Raw genomic sequence first — 13,708 nt, 5'->3', positions numbered from 1 at the left:
CACTAATTTGAAACCTTACCCTTGTTTTAAAAGCCCTAACCCTGGCCAGAAACCCCATTTTGAACCTCCGAGCCTGGTTGGCGACACTTTTTTGACACCCGACTTTGAATCGACTCCAGCTTAAACTTGTGTTTTAACACATGAACTTGCAGTGAATCACGTCTTATGTCCTTTCGAGCCGCCTTTTATGAGCTCTGCGGGTTCCCGGGATGTTTTAGGAACCTGAATGTGCGACCTAAATGGGGCCAACGACTCAAGTCAAAGTCACCTGAAGGCAACCGGTGCAGGGAGCGGGATTGATATTCTCGCTCAACACGGCTTCCTCTCCACTTTTGTGTTTACTTCCGTGCACAATTAGTCTCAGGTGAAGACAGACAGCGAGGTTACCCAGCGTGTGTATGTGTGTGAGACTTCATTAGCTGCAATTGTTTATAAAGATGGGAGATGTCTTTCAACCGTCTTCAAGGTGGCTCCCCTATAACTGAAGGGCCATTACTCGCTCGTTTAATCCCCATGATGCTACTTTCGCCTCTCTTAAGTGCCTCCGGCTCAAAATAACAGACGCCGGATTGTCTAGAATGGAAATAAAAATGCGCGTTTCATCCATTTTCAGTCACATTTGCATCTTGGACGTGACTTGACCGTAAAAAGAAAAAAAATAAATCAAATAAAAGGGACCGGTGTTTGAACCTCCGAAACGCATCAAAGCGTAGCAGGTTCAAAACAGCCGAGATTTAAAATTAATATATATATAGATATGCAATAATGTACATTGGAACAATTAACGTTTTTTTAAAAAAATAGGTTTATCCTCGCTGAGACAGAAATGAGTTGATTCGAGGCCAACTCCGGTGTTTGCTTTGCAAGTCCACCTTTTTGGGCCACAGCGCCCCTCAGTGGCAAGACTGGGAACGACATCCTACTGGGAACGCTCCCTGAACTAGGAAGATTTCCCCGGAAATTAATTCTGACGTCATCCATTCGTGACTATCAATCCAATCAATTGAAGGATTACCGTTTAAAACGTAGGCAACGTTGAACAATTGACAACCAAACCTCAAGGCTACCAACAAATACAAATAAAATATACAAATGTGTTACATGATTTTTAACTGAGCTCAAAATAAATGGGAATGCTTCCAATACATGCTAGTCCTTTTATTTTTAAAATATTACAATTTAGCGCTCGAGGTCTTAGTTATATTTCAGAATTATAATATTGTAAATTTTATTCCAGGCGCCGTTCATGTCACCAAAGGGGAAAAGAAATAAAATAACCAAACCAAGCATTATCAATGGGCCTGTTCAATGCTGTATGCTTTGAGTGATATGTGGTCTGTATTTCAATTTTTTTCTTATTTTTTTTTCTTAACCAGGATAAGAAAGCCTCCCGCAGAGCCTCAGAGGTGCTCATGATTAACAAAACAGCCTTACATCTAATTTCATGAACTTCTAGTCAAGCTCTGTGGTGCCTGAAACGTTTGAGAACATAAAAGGCTGGCTAATTTCAATTTAAATGCATGCTTAAACAAAAACCATGTAGCCGTGTTTATATTTGTATATTTTATTTTCTGCTTTTTGTGTTGATTTGACTTGATATAAATGACTATAGTTAAATACAAGAAATTAACATAACCAATGATACCCAAGAAAAAAAAAAAAAACATCTGTATTCTGACACCTCCAAAAAAATGTTAGAAAATCAAACTTGAACAAGCAATAATTCATCGCAAAATGTGCCACAAGATTTCAACATCGTTCCTTGAATATAAAGTCATGAAAATGCTTGAAAGTTAACGCAGGCACGCACCCCTACAGCTATAAACTACAAAAATAAAAATACACAAGTCAAATGTGTCACATAAAAATTACTTTTGTACTTTTTTTTTTTTTTTTGGCAACATGTTCACACATCCCACAGAAAACTGGCAAAAAATAAAGAAAAATCTGAGTAGCAAAGTTTTTGGTTTGTTCGTCGACAAAAATCAGACTGCGCTTCACACATTATGTTGTATTCAAACCATATAAATATACTATATAGGAACAAAAATACACACTATTCAATACAAAAGGATTAATACCAAATAGAGGCTTGATAATAAAGTTCAATAATTTAAAATAGGAAAAAGAACACTTTCATACACGTTGGTTCAGCCCTAACCTGCTTAACAATAAGGCTTTTTTTTTTTCCTCGCTCTCCTTGCTCACACAGCACTCGGGTGCCTTAGTGCCACAAAATGCGTCTAGTATAAATAAAAAGCAGTCATGTAGGTCAAAACTACTAAATAAGTTAGTGTCGAGCAACTGTACATACTTACAGTTTAAATACAAAGGCGGGTGTTTGTAAATAGGGATGATTTCATATGCAAATGGAACCGTGACAGAAACATTACCGTCATGTGGGCAGGAAAGGTTTTTGTGCCACAATTTTTAAAAAAGTGTATTTATAAAAAAAAAAAAAAAAAAAAAAAAAAAAAAAAAAAAAAAAAAAAATGTATGAAATAGTGACACCATAGCCAAACTAAATCATTTAAGTCCTGAAACGTTATGCAAGAGGACAGTGGAGACGGTCTCTAAAGCACACTTACATTTTTGCAGACGTGAGGGTGGGGGACATTCATTCAAGCAGCATGTTAGAGGAGTGTGTACGAGTGGGAATGGGCGAAGGGGGGGGGGGGGGGCGACGGCCCAGTAAACATTGTCGTCTCTGAGAGAGGAAGAGGTGCGGGTTTGCGAGAAGGGGCTGCGGCTCGTCAGTCCACGTCGCTGAGGTCGCTGACCGGCTCGTCCCGCACGATGCTCAGGTGGTTCATGGCGCGGCTGAAGGCCACCTGGACCGCCTTGCGGATGCCGGACGTGCGGCCTTCCATCATCTTGATCTTGTCGATGGTCTTGTCAATGCCCAGGGGAACCATCTTGGATCTAGGAAGCCACTGCCTGTGAGGCATGATTTTAAAAGATCTCACCTTCCGGTTGCACAAACCGATTGATTAAGGTTGACATGAACTGAAAACGACGACAAAAGCGTGTTTGGGACTGCGCTGCCAAAGCAAGCTTAGTGTCACAAACAAAAAGTTAATTAGTGATGACGTTAGCATTTTCTGAATTTCCACCATGTCTATTTTTCAATAAACTTACCTGTCGAAAGGTAAACAGGGCTCTGTCTTCCCAGGAACAATTTTCCTCGTGTAACGTCATCTTTTTGATTGACAGTTCACACAACCCTACTTACGACTGTTAAGAAGAAGGCTAAAATATTCAAACCATTGACCCAGTGTTCAAAGTGCATATCCCCCATACAGCGCATTTAGAGTACTGTTGTTAGAAGTGAAATAAAACTGAACTGTATGTATATTTGCATTTAGTCATTAAGAAATGTTTGTTTTCAAACATTTTTGTTTTTTTAAATTAAAATTTTCCATGCAATACATTTTACTTTAGTTTTCTCCTTTAATCAAGCACAGCGTTAATGTTCAAACCGCGCATATTGCGACAAAGGCTAACACAAATCATGAATATGCTTTTTAAGGCACGCAACCTCCTCCTTGTCTTTGATGAACACTTGGGCCGACTACGTGACTGTGCTTCAATGTTGGTCGTGCTACTTGGAGAAGAAAGTATTTCTTTGAGGCGGTATGTCACGGAAAAAGTTTATGAACCACTGTCAGAGGCAAAAAAAAATAATAAAATAAAATTAAAAATTAAAAAAAAAAAAATTGAGGAGGACAAAAACTGCCAGTGAAGCTTTTTTTTTTTTCCTACTCTCCACTGGCAATTTTTGGGCCTATTTCAAGTAACAATTATCTTGAAACAAATTGTCGAAAAACAACTTACTTTTAAGTGATGAGCCTTATTTGTATTAATTTTGACTAGAAATAAGGCAAACATTCTTGGTAAGATTTTGAGTTTTCTTAGTGTAAATAGTATTTGCAGAGGCCAGTCATCTAACAAACATCTTAATTGCCTGCTTAGCTGAGGTCGTTAAATAGTAGTTTAGTGACTGGTTAGGTGTTAAGGTTTTTGTTAGGTTCCAACTAGGCCTCAATTAGCCAAAATCCTTTTGAAAGGGTACAGGAATCCACAATATTGTTTAGTTAATCAAAACTAGACATGCTAAATGATGACTTGGACTGAATTGTAAATATATAGTATGTAGTAAGTGCAGTACGAATTGTGTGTGTGCTCATTTTCTAAGGAAAGTGGGCAAAGTCTTCACTAGCCTCTCTAGGGAAAAGCTATGTGACATCCCTGGCCAGCTAACGCATCCGCCAGAGGACAATGATCAGGCCCGCTAACAGCTTTCTGCTCCGATGCACCTGCAGTAGCGCAAATCGCCGCCGACACTCACCAGCTGCGCTTGTTGTCGAAGAAGAGCACGAGGTAGAGTTTCTCGTCGGCTTTGTACTGCATTTGTTCTCCGATGCGGAGCACGTCCAGGGGGGGCATGGGGATGGACACCCCGTTGTGCTGGCAGCCCACGCGCGGCATGTGGGGGTCGATGATCTAACGGCCGGGGGCGAGGGGGAATGCATGAGTGAAATTCACATGGCATGCTGTACATTAGTTCACTGTGATTGTGAACATGCAGGGCAGCTGTTAAAGGGTGCCACCTTGAGGACCAACTAGTGTAATGCGACTAAATCCAGCTATCCGGCCCCAAGGTATTGTATGCATATGTAGTAAATAACCATTTTCAGACTGGATACATTTCCCGCAGCACACCTAATGATCTCTATCAGGGCACTAATGTGCCGTGGCCCAGTGGAATTAGAGTTGTTTTCAACTTTTTACCCCAAACAACAAAAAAGTGGAAAGAATGTATTATTATTATTATTATTATAGCTTATGTAGTCATGCTTTCTTTCCGACAAAAACTCACCAATGCGGGGTAGGAGGGGTATCCACTACATTTGGCCCAAACTAGCTTTAGGGGTTCCAGCGCAACTGTTGCAGCACTAGCGGGCATCCAAATATTGCTGTTGCCAACCTCTACAGAAGCGGGAACACAAGACCAAACAGGATACAGGAGGGTTTAAATGCACAGGAGCGACATAGCAGGAGCACAGACATGGTCAGGGCAGGAAATTCACATTGAATGACAGTTATTGCACTTCATGTGCCATGTTCTTATTCACCTAATGAGCCAAATATGAATTTTTAGATGAGGGACAGTCCAGATGTTGACTGGTTGGATGTCATGGCGACACAGACACTCGCTGGTCACTGCCAACTGCCACAAGAACTTGGCTGTGGAAGTTCCTACAGATTTTCAACCCTGTGTCCTATGTGTATGAAGAGCAAGTGTCTGCACTTTATTTTTATTTTATTTTATAGATTCACAAAAACACATTTTGCAACATTACCCTTAAAAAAAAAAAACTCCCTCTCCTCCTCTAACCGAGGCTAAATTTAGCCCCTCCCTCAACGCTTGTCTCTCAGTCGAGATGTATCACTTCATAGTGAAAAAAAAATAAATAAATAAAAATGCAAATACTTAAATGCATGAATAGTCATCTGTGAATATGCAAACATTTCTGTATCGCTGGCGTCGGGCGGAATCCCCGTATCTCCAAAACGAACCATTTTCAGAAAAGCAAAAAAATATAAAGTTTGTTGAGCCATTAACATTGCATCCTCAAAAGGAGTGAGCCATTTTCAACCCTTTCAATTGGTCAATTTGTAAAAATGACAGACCCATTTGGGCACTGACCAATCGTATCAATTCGTGAAAAAAAATATTCAATCGGTTTCGGCCTGATGCCAGCGATATGTCACAATAGCCTTTATTTTTTTTTTTTTTTTTTTTTTTTTTAAATTAACAGACACTAGCAAGGAGGTTTAACACAACAAATCCAACTTACCTGCAGCGATTCGTGCAGCTTTGGCAAAATTCCCATTTTCTATGCAGGCAATTAATTCAGTCTTATCATCCACAGTGTTTCTTCGCAACAAAGCAGGTTTCCCTTTCCCACACTTCGGAAGACTGAGGATGGTACTGGAGACAAGGGCAAAGAAAAAAATAAATAATTTGTTGCTTTACTAAGTTTGCCGACGCGCGAAAGGTGAGCTCTTACCCGGGACCTCCAGGTAGACTGCTGCACGAGGAGATGGAGGACTCTGAGGCGCAGCGTCTACGTGGCTCTACAGGTCTGCTCACTCTGCTGGGCTGGCCGAGCTCGTTCTCCTCTTCCACCTCCAGGAAACCTCTCGACAGCCCTGAGTGGACACAAAATGGACATGAATTCCCAATGCCATCCCATGATCTCGTTTCACGGTTCGGTTCACGGAACAAAATGCAAAACAAACAGCTGATGTTTTGTGCGAACAGGAACTGAGATAATGACTTAAAATGAAACAACAAGAGCTTAAATCTTGTATTTTTATGAAAGAGAATTAATAGCGTTTCTTTTTATGAAATAAAGGGCGTGGACAAGTGTAACGACAGTGTAAATTATGTATAAAAACACTAATAGTGTGTATTTATGGACTAGCCGTGTGGCTAGCGCAAAGCAGGTAGGTCATTTCAGAAGTGGGAGACAATTTAGGCACCAGCATTTAAAAATAATAATAATCATATTTTTTTGTTTCAAAACAGTAATAACTCATCCTATAAAAATTTATTCATCCAGCTCTATCATCAAAGATACCGCCCCCCCCCTTTTTTTTGATATTTCATTTGTTTAATCATATGGGGGTTAGGGGTGCTTGAGAGCTATTTAGTATTTTAAATAATATTTAGACATCAATTTTACTCTAGATACAGTTACATTTGGTCTCAGGACAACTATAGTTTCCACAAGTGCATGTTTCTTTTTTTCTGTGCATGGATTAGTTGCAATTTCAATTCTGGAATGACCCAGACACACCTCTTGTCTTTTACCGAATATGCTCTGTGTGGGAGCCCGAATAATCACCCCATCATATTACAAAATTGCCACTGCATTTGGTTGTTATCATGATAATTGCTCGTTCTGGAAAATTGTGGCAAGCATTCACAGAACATAAAATAACGCGGCGGGCCAGATCTGGTCCTGCATGACTTGAGTTTGACATCAAGTTTAAGGCTACATTTGATACACATCTTACCCATGTCAAGTCTTTTAACAGGAGACTCGTCGTCCTCTGTGACCTCCTCATGGCTGTCCAGATGTTTCCTTTTTTTGCTGTGAAGTAAGGTCTCCAGTCTAGGAATCACGACGGACAGGAAGGATTTGGAACCCAGTTGCGTGTTGCCGCCGTCGACCTCCTCCTCGCTCTCTTTCCGCTCGGCCTGGTCAGGGCCATTGTCGTCGCCAGCCCTCGCCAGCTTGTGGGGTCCGGTGGCTTGGGACTTGCGGAAGAGCACGGCGGTCCGCCGACTGACGGTGCCCGCCGGTTCGGCCAGGGTGGATGTGGCCACTACGCTCACATCGCCATCGAATAGAGAATTCTGGAAGTTACTGTGGAAGTGGCCGTTTAGGTGTGGCGGGGACGACGGGGTGTTTGGTCGGTCCCCGTCGAACTTGGCGGCCTTGGCGTGAGTCTTTTTGTCAAAATCTGGGGTGACGTCGATGGGTTTGAGGGTAGGGGGCTCGGGGTCCGTGTCCGAGTGGATGAGAGGAGGAATGGCGTCGGAGGGTTCAAGTTTCGGCGGGAGAGACTTGTCTGCTGGGAGAAAGGAAACAAAAAACACAGTAACCACTATACAGTCTCCTCGAGTGGTGCAAATTTGCAATACAGAAAAAGAACTGACGAAGCAGTCTAAGAGGCAGAAATGTAATTGCACACAATCTGACCTCTGTGGTTGACAGATGAAGCATTACAGCGAACGATTTTAAACAAAACACACCAATTCGATTATACCTGACCTAATTATTTTCACTCGTTATTGTCTAAAAAAAACACAGAATTTCAGTCTTGAAGGGACTTAACCCTGCAAGGCTACCATGGAGTCAACAAGTGGTGGAATTACAACACTTCTCGGCCAGGTGAAATGTCCAATGGAGTTAAAGAGATATGCTCTCAAGCTATTTGCAACACTTTAGACTGGTTAATTACAGATTAGATTGGTTAATTACAGACCCAGTGGGGACTAACCAATAGTATCGATTTGTAGAAAACTTAAATCCACCAAATTCCGACCGACAGTGGGTCTTGGCGATACGGGCTTAAACTAAAATATAAAAATCTAATTTCCTATTTTAAGCAATGTCTCCCTTTAGGTTATAGAAAAAGCAAATTACAATGACATTTTTCAAAACAAGCTTTGGTTCCCCCACCCCCCACCCCCCTCCCCCCTATCTGAAATTTGCTTTTTTTCCTACTGATGCCAAACAAACTTCAGCATTTTTTTAACCCAGTATTAAGTTGCCATCAACTTCAAAAGAAATAATAGAAATCATTTTTCTTTACAGACAAGAAAACAAGTGCTTCCTATTGGAAAAATGCACCTTTTATTACTCACTCCTCGATTGTTTTCCATGAGACTCCTGTGACGGTAAACAATGTGAAAATTACTCCGCTCATGCCTGAGTGGAAATTACAACACGCCGGCCACAAAAGGAAGTGTAAAACTTGCGAAATATAGCAACCAAATTGCTAAATTGGCATCGCTAACTGTGATTTTGTAAACAAGCTCGTCTCTGTTCACAGCCATGTTAGTGTAAGTAGTGCATGTCGGCCAGCACGGCGTGCTTTGAACTACGGAAGCTGTTTCGAAAATAAATAAATTTTCAAAATTAAAAAATAAAAAGTCCTGACAAATAAATTGATGAATTGCCCAGCCCCAGTGAAAAGTATAGCAGATGTTATTGTAAGATTTAGATACATACATACCCTCGTCATCTGGGAAATGTCCATTTGGCTTCCACGTCTCCTCTTCAGTCTTAGCCACGACCTCAGCTGATGAAGATGACGCTGATGACGAAGGGGCTCCAGAGGACGAGCTGCTGTTGTGGTGGTGCTGATGTGGGGAGGGGTGGACTCTCTTCAGGCTCATGTCGCTGCGCACTTCATTAATGGTCTTTTTCAGCAGCTTGATGCGTTTGCTGCGGGACGGGCTGGACTTCATGGCGCAGGTCAGGTCAAACTTCTCCAGAAGTTGCTGCAGCTGCTTGTCCAGGGGCAAATGGCTGCGGTTGGCGGGCACGAGTAAGCGATCCACTGGGGGGGAAAAAGAGGAAGGAGATCATGTATTAAACCAGTACTTGCCAACGTTTATTGATCCAGGGCACATACTTTACATTACAAAAATCTCCTGTCGCACTGCCAAATAATAATGTCACAAACATTTTATACAGTGTCATGGCACACTAATGGCACAGTGGTTGTAAAGCACTATTACACAAATACAAGTTTTTTATGGCCTTACCGTCCTCCCACGAAAATGACGATGTCTTTACTTCGGGGACCTCTTCCAGATGCATGCCGCTGACTGCGTCGAAGCCGATTTTCTCCGCATCCCGCCGCGCCTTCCGAATCACCGCCCCGCCCTGATCTCGAAGGCGAACGGCAGCCCGGTAGAAACAGGTGTCCTTGGAGTTGTACTTCATGCAATTGCCGACAAGGAGGTCGAAGTCCTCCTCGAACTGGTCAAAGTTGCTGTATTTCTGGGCGTCGATGCGCTGCCGCATGGTGGAGAAGTCCATAGGGCACTTGATGTGGTCAAGGTAGTCAGGCACCTAATAGGAATATCCAAAGACGGTTGCAGTCAGTTTACGGGCATGTGGTGTGGTGTCCCTAAATAAAGTAAATAGTTTCTATGCATCTTTGAATATCTCGAAAAGCTCTATTAAAGACCAATGGCAAGAAGTACAAACAACGCTTGCCGTGTCAAATGTTATTTTTATAAGCGGTGGGACGCTGAAAAAGGGGTAGCAGACCATACTTTGGACCTGTTCTCCTACTCGTTCAAAATACTTGAAATACTGGATGTCTTGTGCAAGCATGCTACCTCTTACAGGTGAATCTTGGTATTACAACAGTCACAGTTGTGTAGGGTGTGTTGTGCTGTTATCGGAGTACACCACACACACGCACCCCCCATCATGTGTGGTATCTAAAATTACACACAAAAAAAAATAATAGTAATAATAGTTATGGAAAATTTGGTACCTCATTGATGTCGACCGGCTGGGTGAAGATCCTGGCCTGGTCTTTTGACAGTAACTGGTCCAAGACGCCTCTGAGCAGGATGCTAAATGGAGTGAGCTGCATCTCAAGCAGGCTCTCTTGGAATTTTAACTACAACACGGAGCAAAGGAGCATTAGCCAGCAATTCATTTTTGTTCTATCCCCTCCAGAAGAACTTCTTCGATTACCTCCTCCCTCTTGAGTTTCTCCCTCTTGCGAATGAGCTCCAGCAGCAGCCGGGCTCTCTCGAGGTCGTGCCGGAGCCGGTGCCACTCCTTCAGCTGCTCCTTCAGCGCCCGTGTTTCTTCCTCATTCCGTTTCTTCGGGGCGAGAGAAGTGGAAAAAGAAATGAATATATTTCACAATGCACGACTGCCTGAATAGGCTCTACAAATTGGCGGACCGATGCAGAAACAAAAGAAGACCAAAAGTCCTCTTGTGATTGACTGACTGAACAAACCGGCTGCGCATTTTTCTGGGACTGCAGACTTGTCTGGAGGCGTCGGATCAATGGGAGCCCATTCCTGAACTGCCGTTTAAGAGTCCAGTAATTTAAGACGAGCTCCACAAACGCTTTCTTTTTTTGGACCGATACCTGGTTCAGAATAGTTTGCAACCTGGCGAAGACATGAAGAAACAAAAACACTGTAACTCTGCTTGAAGCGCAACAACAACTGATATGATCAGCTTGTGCAAGGTAAGCAATTCGCCGGAGCCTTCACGCGTGACGAGAAACACAAACCCCAATCACGAGAGCCAATCCAGTAACGGGCCGTCACAAAAACACAACAAAGATGGATTGGTAAGGATTTGAAGCATTCTGTGCCTTTAAAGAAATATTTAAAAAGTTCGCTTTGATCCAATTAACAATGGCTAGTACATAACAGGATTTAGTCTGGCACCGGAACAGTATAAGAAATTACACATGATTGGTGACTTACAGTACTTCCATTCACAACAGTGAGAAAATGAATGGAGAGGAAAAACTTGAGCACTTCAACTGCCAGAAAAATGAGTAAATATAATTTGAGGGCTACCTTTCCAACGCTAGGCGGCTCAAATGAGCATTGCTGTGTGCCACTTTGCACCGGATCGAGTCGTTATAATAATGAAATTAACTGGAAAAACTTGCCCATTGGCTGCTTTTGTGCTGAGGCCAAAGCTATAAAAATATTAGTTGCAGTTGTTGTACCTATGATCAGGAAACGTAGGCACAACAGCAGGAGTTGGCACCTCACTTTTAACATCAGGCTCAGGTTTTTTAGTCTTTTTCTTCTGTTTCCCTTTACATTGAGCAGCTCTTGGAACTTTGTCCACTTTGCTACATAGTCCATTCTTGGGTTTGACCTCGTCGTAGATTGCGAGTTTCCTCCTCACGCAGCCATTGGGTGTGTGAGCACCACAGTAGGCGGTCTTTTTCAATGACAAGGTGGGCTCGCCTGACTCAGTCATGTCTTTAACGGGCTCGATCTTCATGAAGAGGCCGGCTTTTTGGGCACAGCTGACGTGGAAGGCGGTGTAGCAGTTGGCTTTGTGGCACTGGATGCACGCCCCGACGCCCTTTTCTTTGCACAGGTAACAGGTGAGCTTCCAGCGGGCCGGCGGGATGTGCCGGACGCCGTCGATGGGCTCGATGAAGGTAGTGTTGGAGAAGCCCACCTCAGGGACCCAGAGGGCGCACACCACGTGGCCCCAGCGGTCGTCGTCCGTCTTTTTCACCGCCCCGCCCTTACTGGGACAAAGGACGCAGTCGGCGGGCTGCATTGGCGACTGCAGGCAGTGTCTGCAAAGCCACTGGCCCTCGGGGATGTAGGGGACGCCGTAACACTCCTGGTGCACGGCCACGTTGCACAGGTCGCAGAGGAGAATGGCGTTGCTGTTGTGACATTCGCCGTCCATGCAGATGGAGCACACCGTGTCTTCGTCCACAGAAGCTTGCTTCTCGCTGCCTTTATCCAAGCCTTCTAGGTACAACTCTTTCTCAAAGCGGTCAATAAGGAACTCAAAGACGTTGAAAGACACCTGGCTGGCGCCTTCACTTCGTCGCTTTTCGTTGACCAAATCAAGCCAGGCGTAATCTTCCTCGTCCATGTCGTACTCGGTTTCCTCATCAAGCTCTTCCTCGGTCTTCTCTTCGTATTTATAATAAGAAGAATGAAGTTTAGGAACTGCTGGCAAGTTATATTCTACAGTCCGAAATTTAGGCTCTGGGAGTTTCGGACCGGGATGAACACTGACAGGATGCCCGCCTCCTTCTTTCTGAGCAGTGATGCCCAGTGCAGCTTTTCTCTTGTCCCGGTTGTTTTTTAATCGGACAGACCTCAACAGAACCTGCTGCTGTGGTTTGTCTGCGTTCTCCTTGTTTTTGGCACACTCCACCATTTCCCGCAACACGGGGTCGCCGTCAGAGATCACGTCGAGCCGGTCAAAGACACTGAGCCGATGGATGCGGCCGTCGAGTTCAAACTCCACCATGCGCTGCGCCTGAGCGTACGTCAGGATCTGTTTGTTGGGTGAGGGCTTGATGGGCGACGAAGGCCTCTGCGGTGCCGAAACTCGGTGGTTCCGGGCTTTCTTCTTCATCTTGTTGCTCCGTGTTTCTGTGGAGAAAAACACACGATGTACACTCGCAGTGATTCATCCAAATCAGTATTGACAAGCATTTAATAATAGCAATAATAATAATAATAATAGCTTGGATTGATAAGCATCTTTAAATGGACCCAAGGAATGCTTAATAATTCATTGGGCTAATTATAATGTATGTGGGTGCGTGTATGCATGTGCCGTGGGATTTTTCTAATGTAAAATGTTCATTGGGTCAAAAAGTGAGCGAGTGATGGGCGGAGTGGGGAAATGCTTTTACAGTGGAAGACTGCTGACTTGATAGTGATAAAATTGATATTCAGGAGATTTCGTAAATTGATGTCCATACAAATTTTACATCTTCGAACAACGATGAGGATTGTGTAATGCAGTGATTCCCACTGAGATGTTGATCATCTGGTGTGCTGCAGGAATTTATCCAATTTCACTTCATCCCAAAAATATTTCCATCCTACAAATAACGTATATTCTGTGTGAAATCTCACTGTTTAATTGAACACAAGCCGGCACGGTAGAGACTGGTTAGCACATCTGCCTCACAGTTCTGATGACCGGGGTTCAAAACCCGGTACCGCCTGTTTGGATGTTCTCCCCGTGCCTCGGTGGGTTTTCTCCGAGCACTCCGGACATGCATGGTAGGTTGATTGAAGACTCTAAATTGCCCGTAAGTGTAAATGTGAGTGCGAATGGTTGGTTGTTTCTATGTGCCCCGTGATTGGCTGGCGACCGGTTCAGGGTGTACCCCGCCTCCCGCCTGAAGATAGCTGGGGACCTTTGTGAGGATAAGCGGTCAAGAAAATGGATGGATGGATAATTGAATACAAAGCTGATAAACTTGAATCCTTAACTTATTGTTTTTCATGAATGGCAAAAAGTGGACAGTTTTATTGGACCTGCAATCCATTGCAAGAACATTTCATTGTTTTGCCTTTCACAAAAGGCCAATCACATACATATCTCAACAAATATATATTTGTCATTAAAAATCCAT

The 13,708-nt window shown here is 43.4% G+C and overlaps 1 protein-coding gene across 16 annotated transcripts in view; it reads right to left on the bottom strand.

Annotated features, from left to right (window-relative positions):
* brd1a (bromodomain containing 1a) overlaps positions 1-13,708 on the bottom strand; it is a 114,442-nt gene that overhangs the window by 99,093 nt on the left and 1,641 nt on the right. For 9 of the 16 annotated variants that reach the window (XR_009786318.1, XR_009786321.1, XR_009786319.1 and 6 more), the window contains exons 2-12: positions 11,303-12,710; positions 10,562-10,727; positions 10,299-10,430; positions 10,093-10,221; positions 9,350-9,659; positions 8,815-9,141; positions 7,087-7,647; positions 6,075-6,216; positions 5,862-5,995; positions 4,880-4,989; positions 4,349-4,503 (exon numbers count right to left, since the gene is read on the bottom strand). Coding sequence is in view for 4 of the 16 variants with exons in the window: in XM_061761502.1 (XP_061617486.1) it covers positions 2,754-2,937; positions 4,349-4,503; positions 4,880-4,989; positions 5,862-5,995; positions 6,075-6,216; positions 7,087-7,647; positions 8,815-9,141; positions 9,350-9,659; positions 10,093-10,221; positions 10,299-10,430; positions 10,562-10,727; positions 11,303-12,693 (3,741 nt within the window). In the remaining 12 variants the exon portion in view is untranslated. Of the gene's footprint in view, positions 1-1,548; positions 2,938-4,348; positions 4,504-4,879; positions 4,990-5,861; positions 5,996-6,074; positions 6,217-7,086; positions 7,648-8,814; positions 9,142-9,349; positions 9,660-10,092; positions 10,222-10,298; positions 10,431-10,561; positions 10,728-11,302; positions 12,711-13,708 lie in introns of those variants that run through there. The other 7 variants (XR_009786329.1, XM_061761502.1, XM_061761503.1 and 4 more) reach the window with 7 other exon arrangements.

The sequence above is a fragment of the Phyllopteryx taeniolatus genome, chromosome 22, assembly GCF_024500385.1.
Source record: "Phyllopteryx taeniolatus isolate TA_2022b chromosome 22, UOR_Ptae_1.2, whole genome shotgun sequence".
NCBI lineage: Eukaryota > Metazoa > Chordata > Actinopteri > Syngnathiformes > Syngnathidae > Phyllopteryx > Phyllopteryx taeniolatus.
This window is presented reverse-complemented; position numbering and strand designations above follow the sequence as displayed.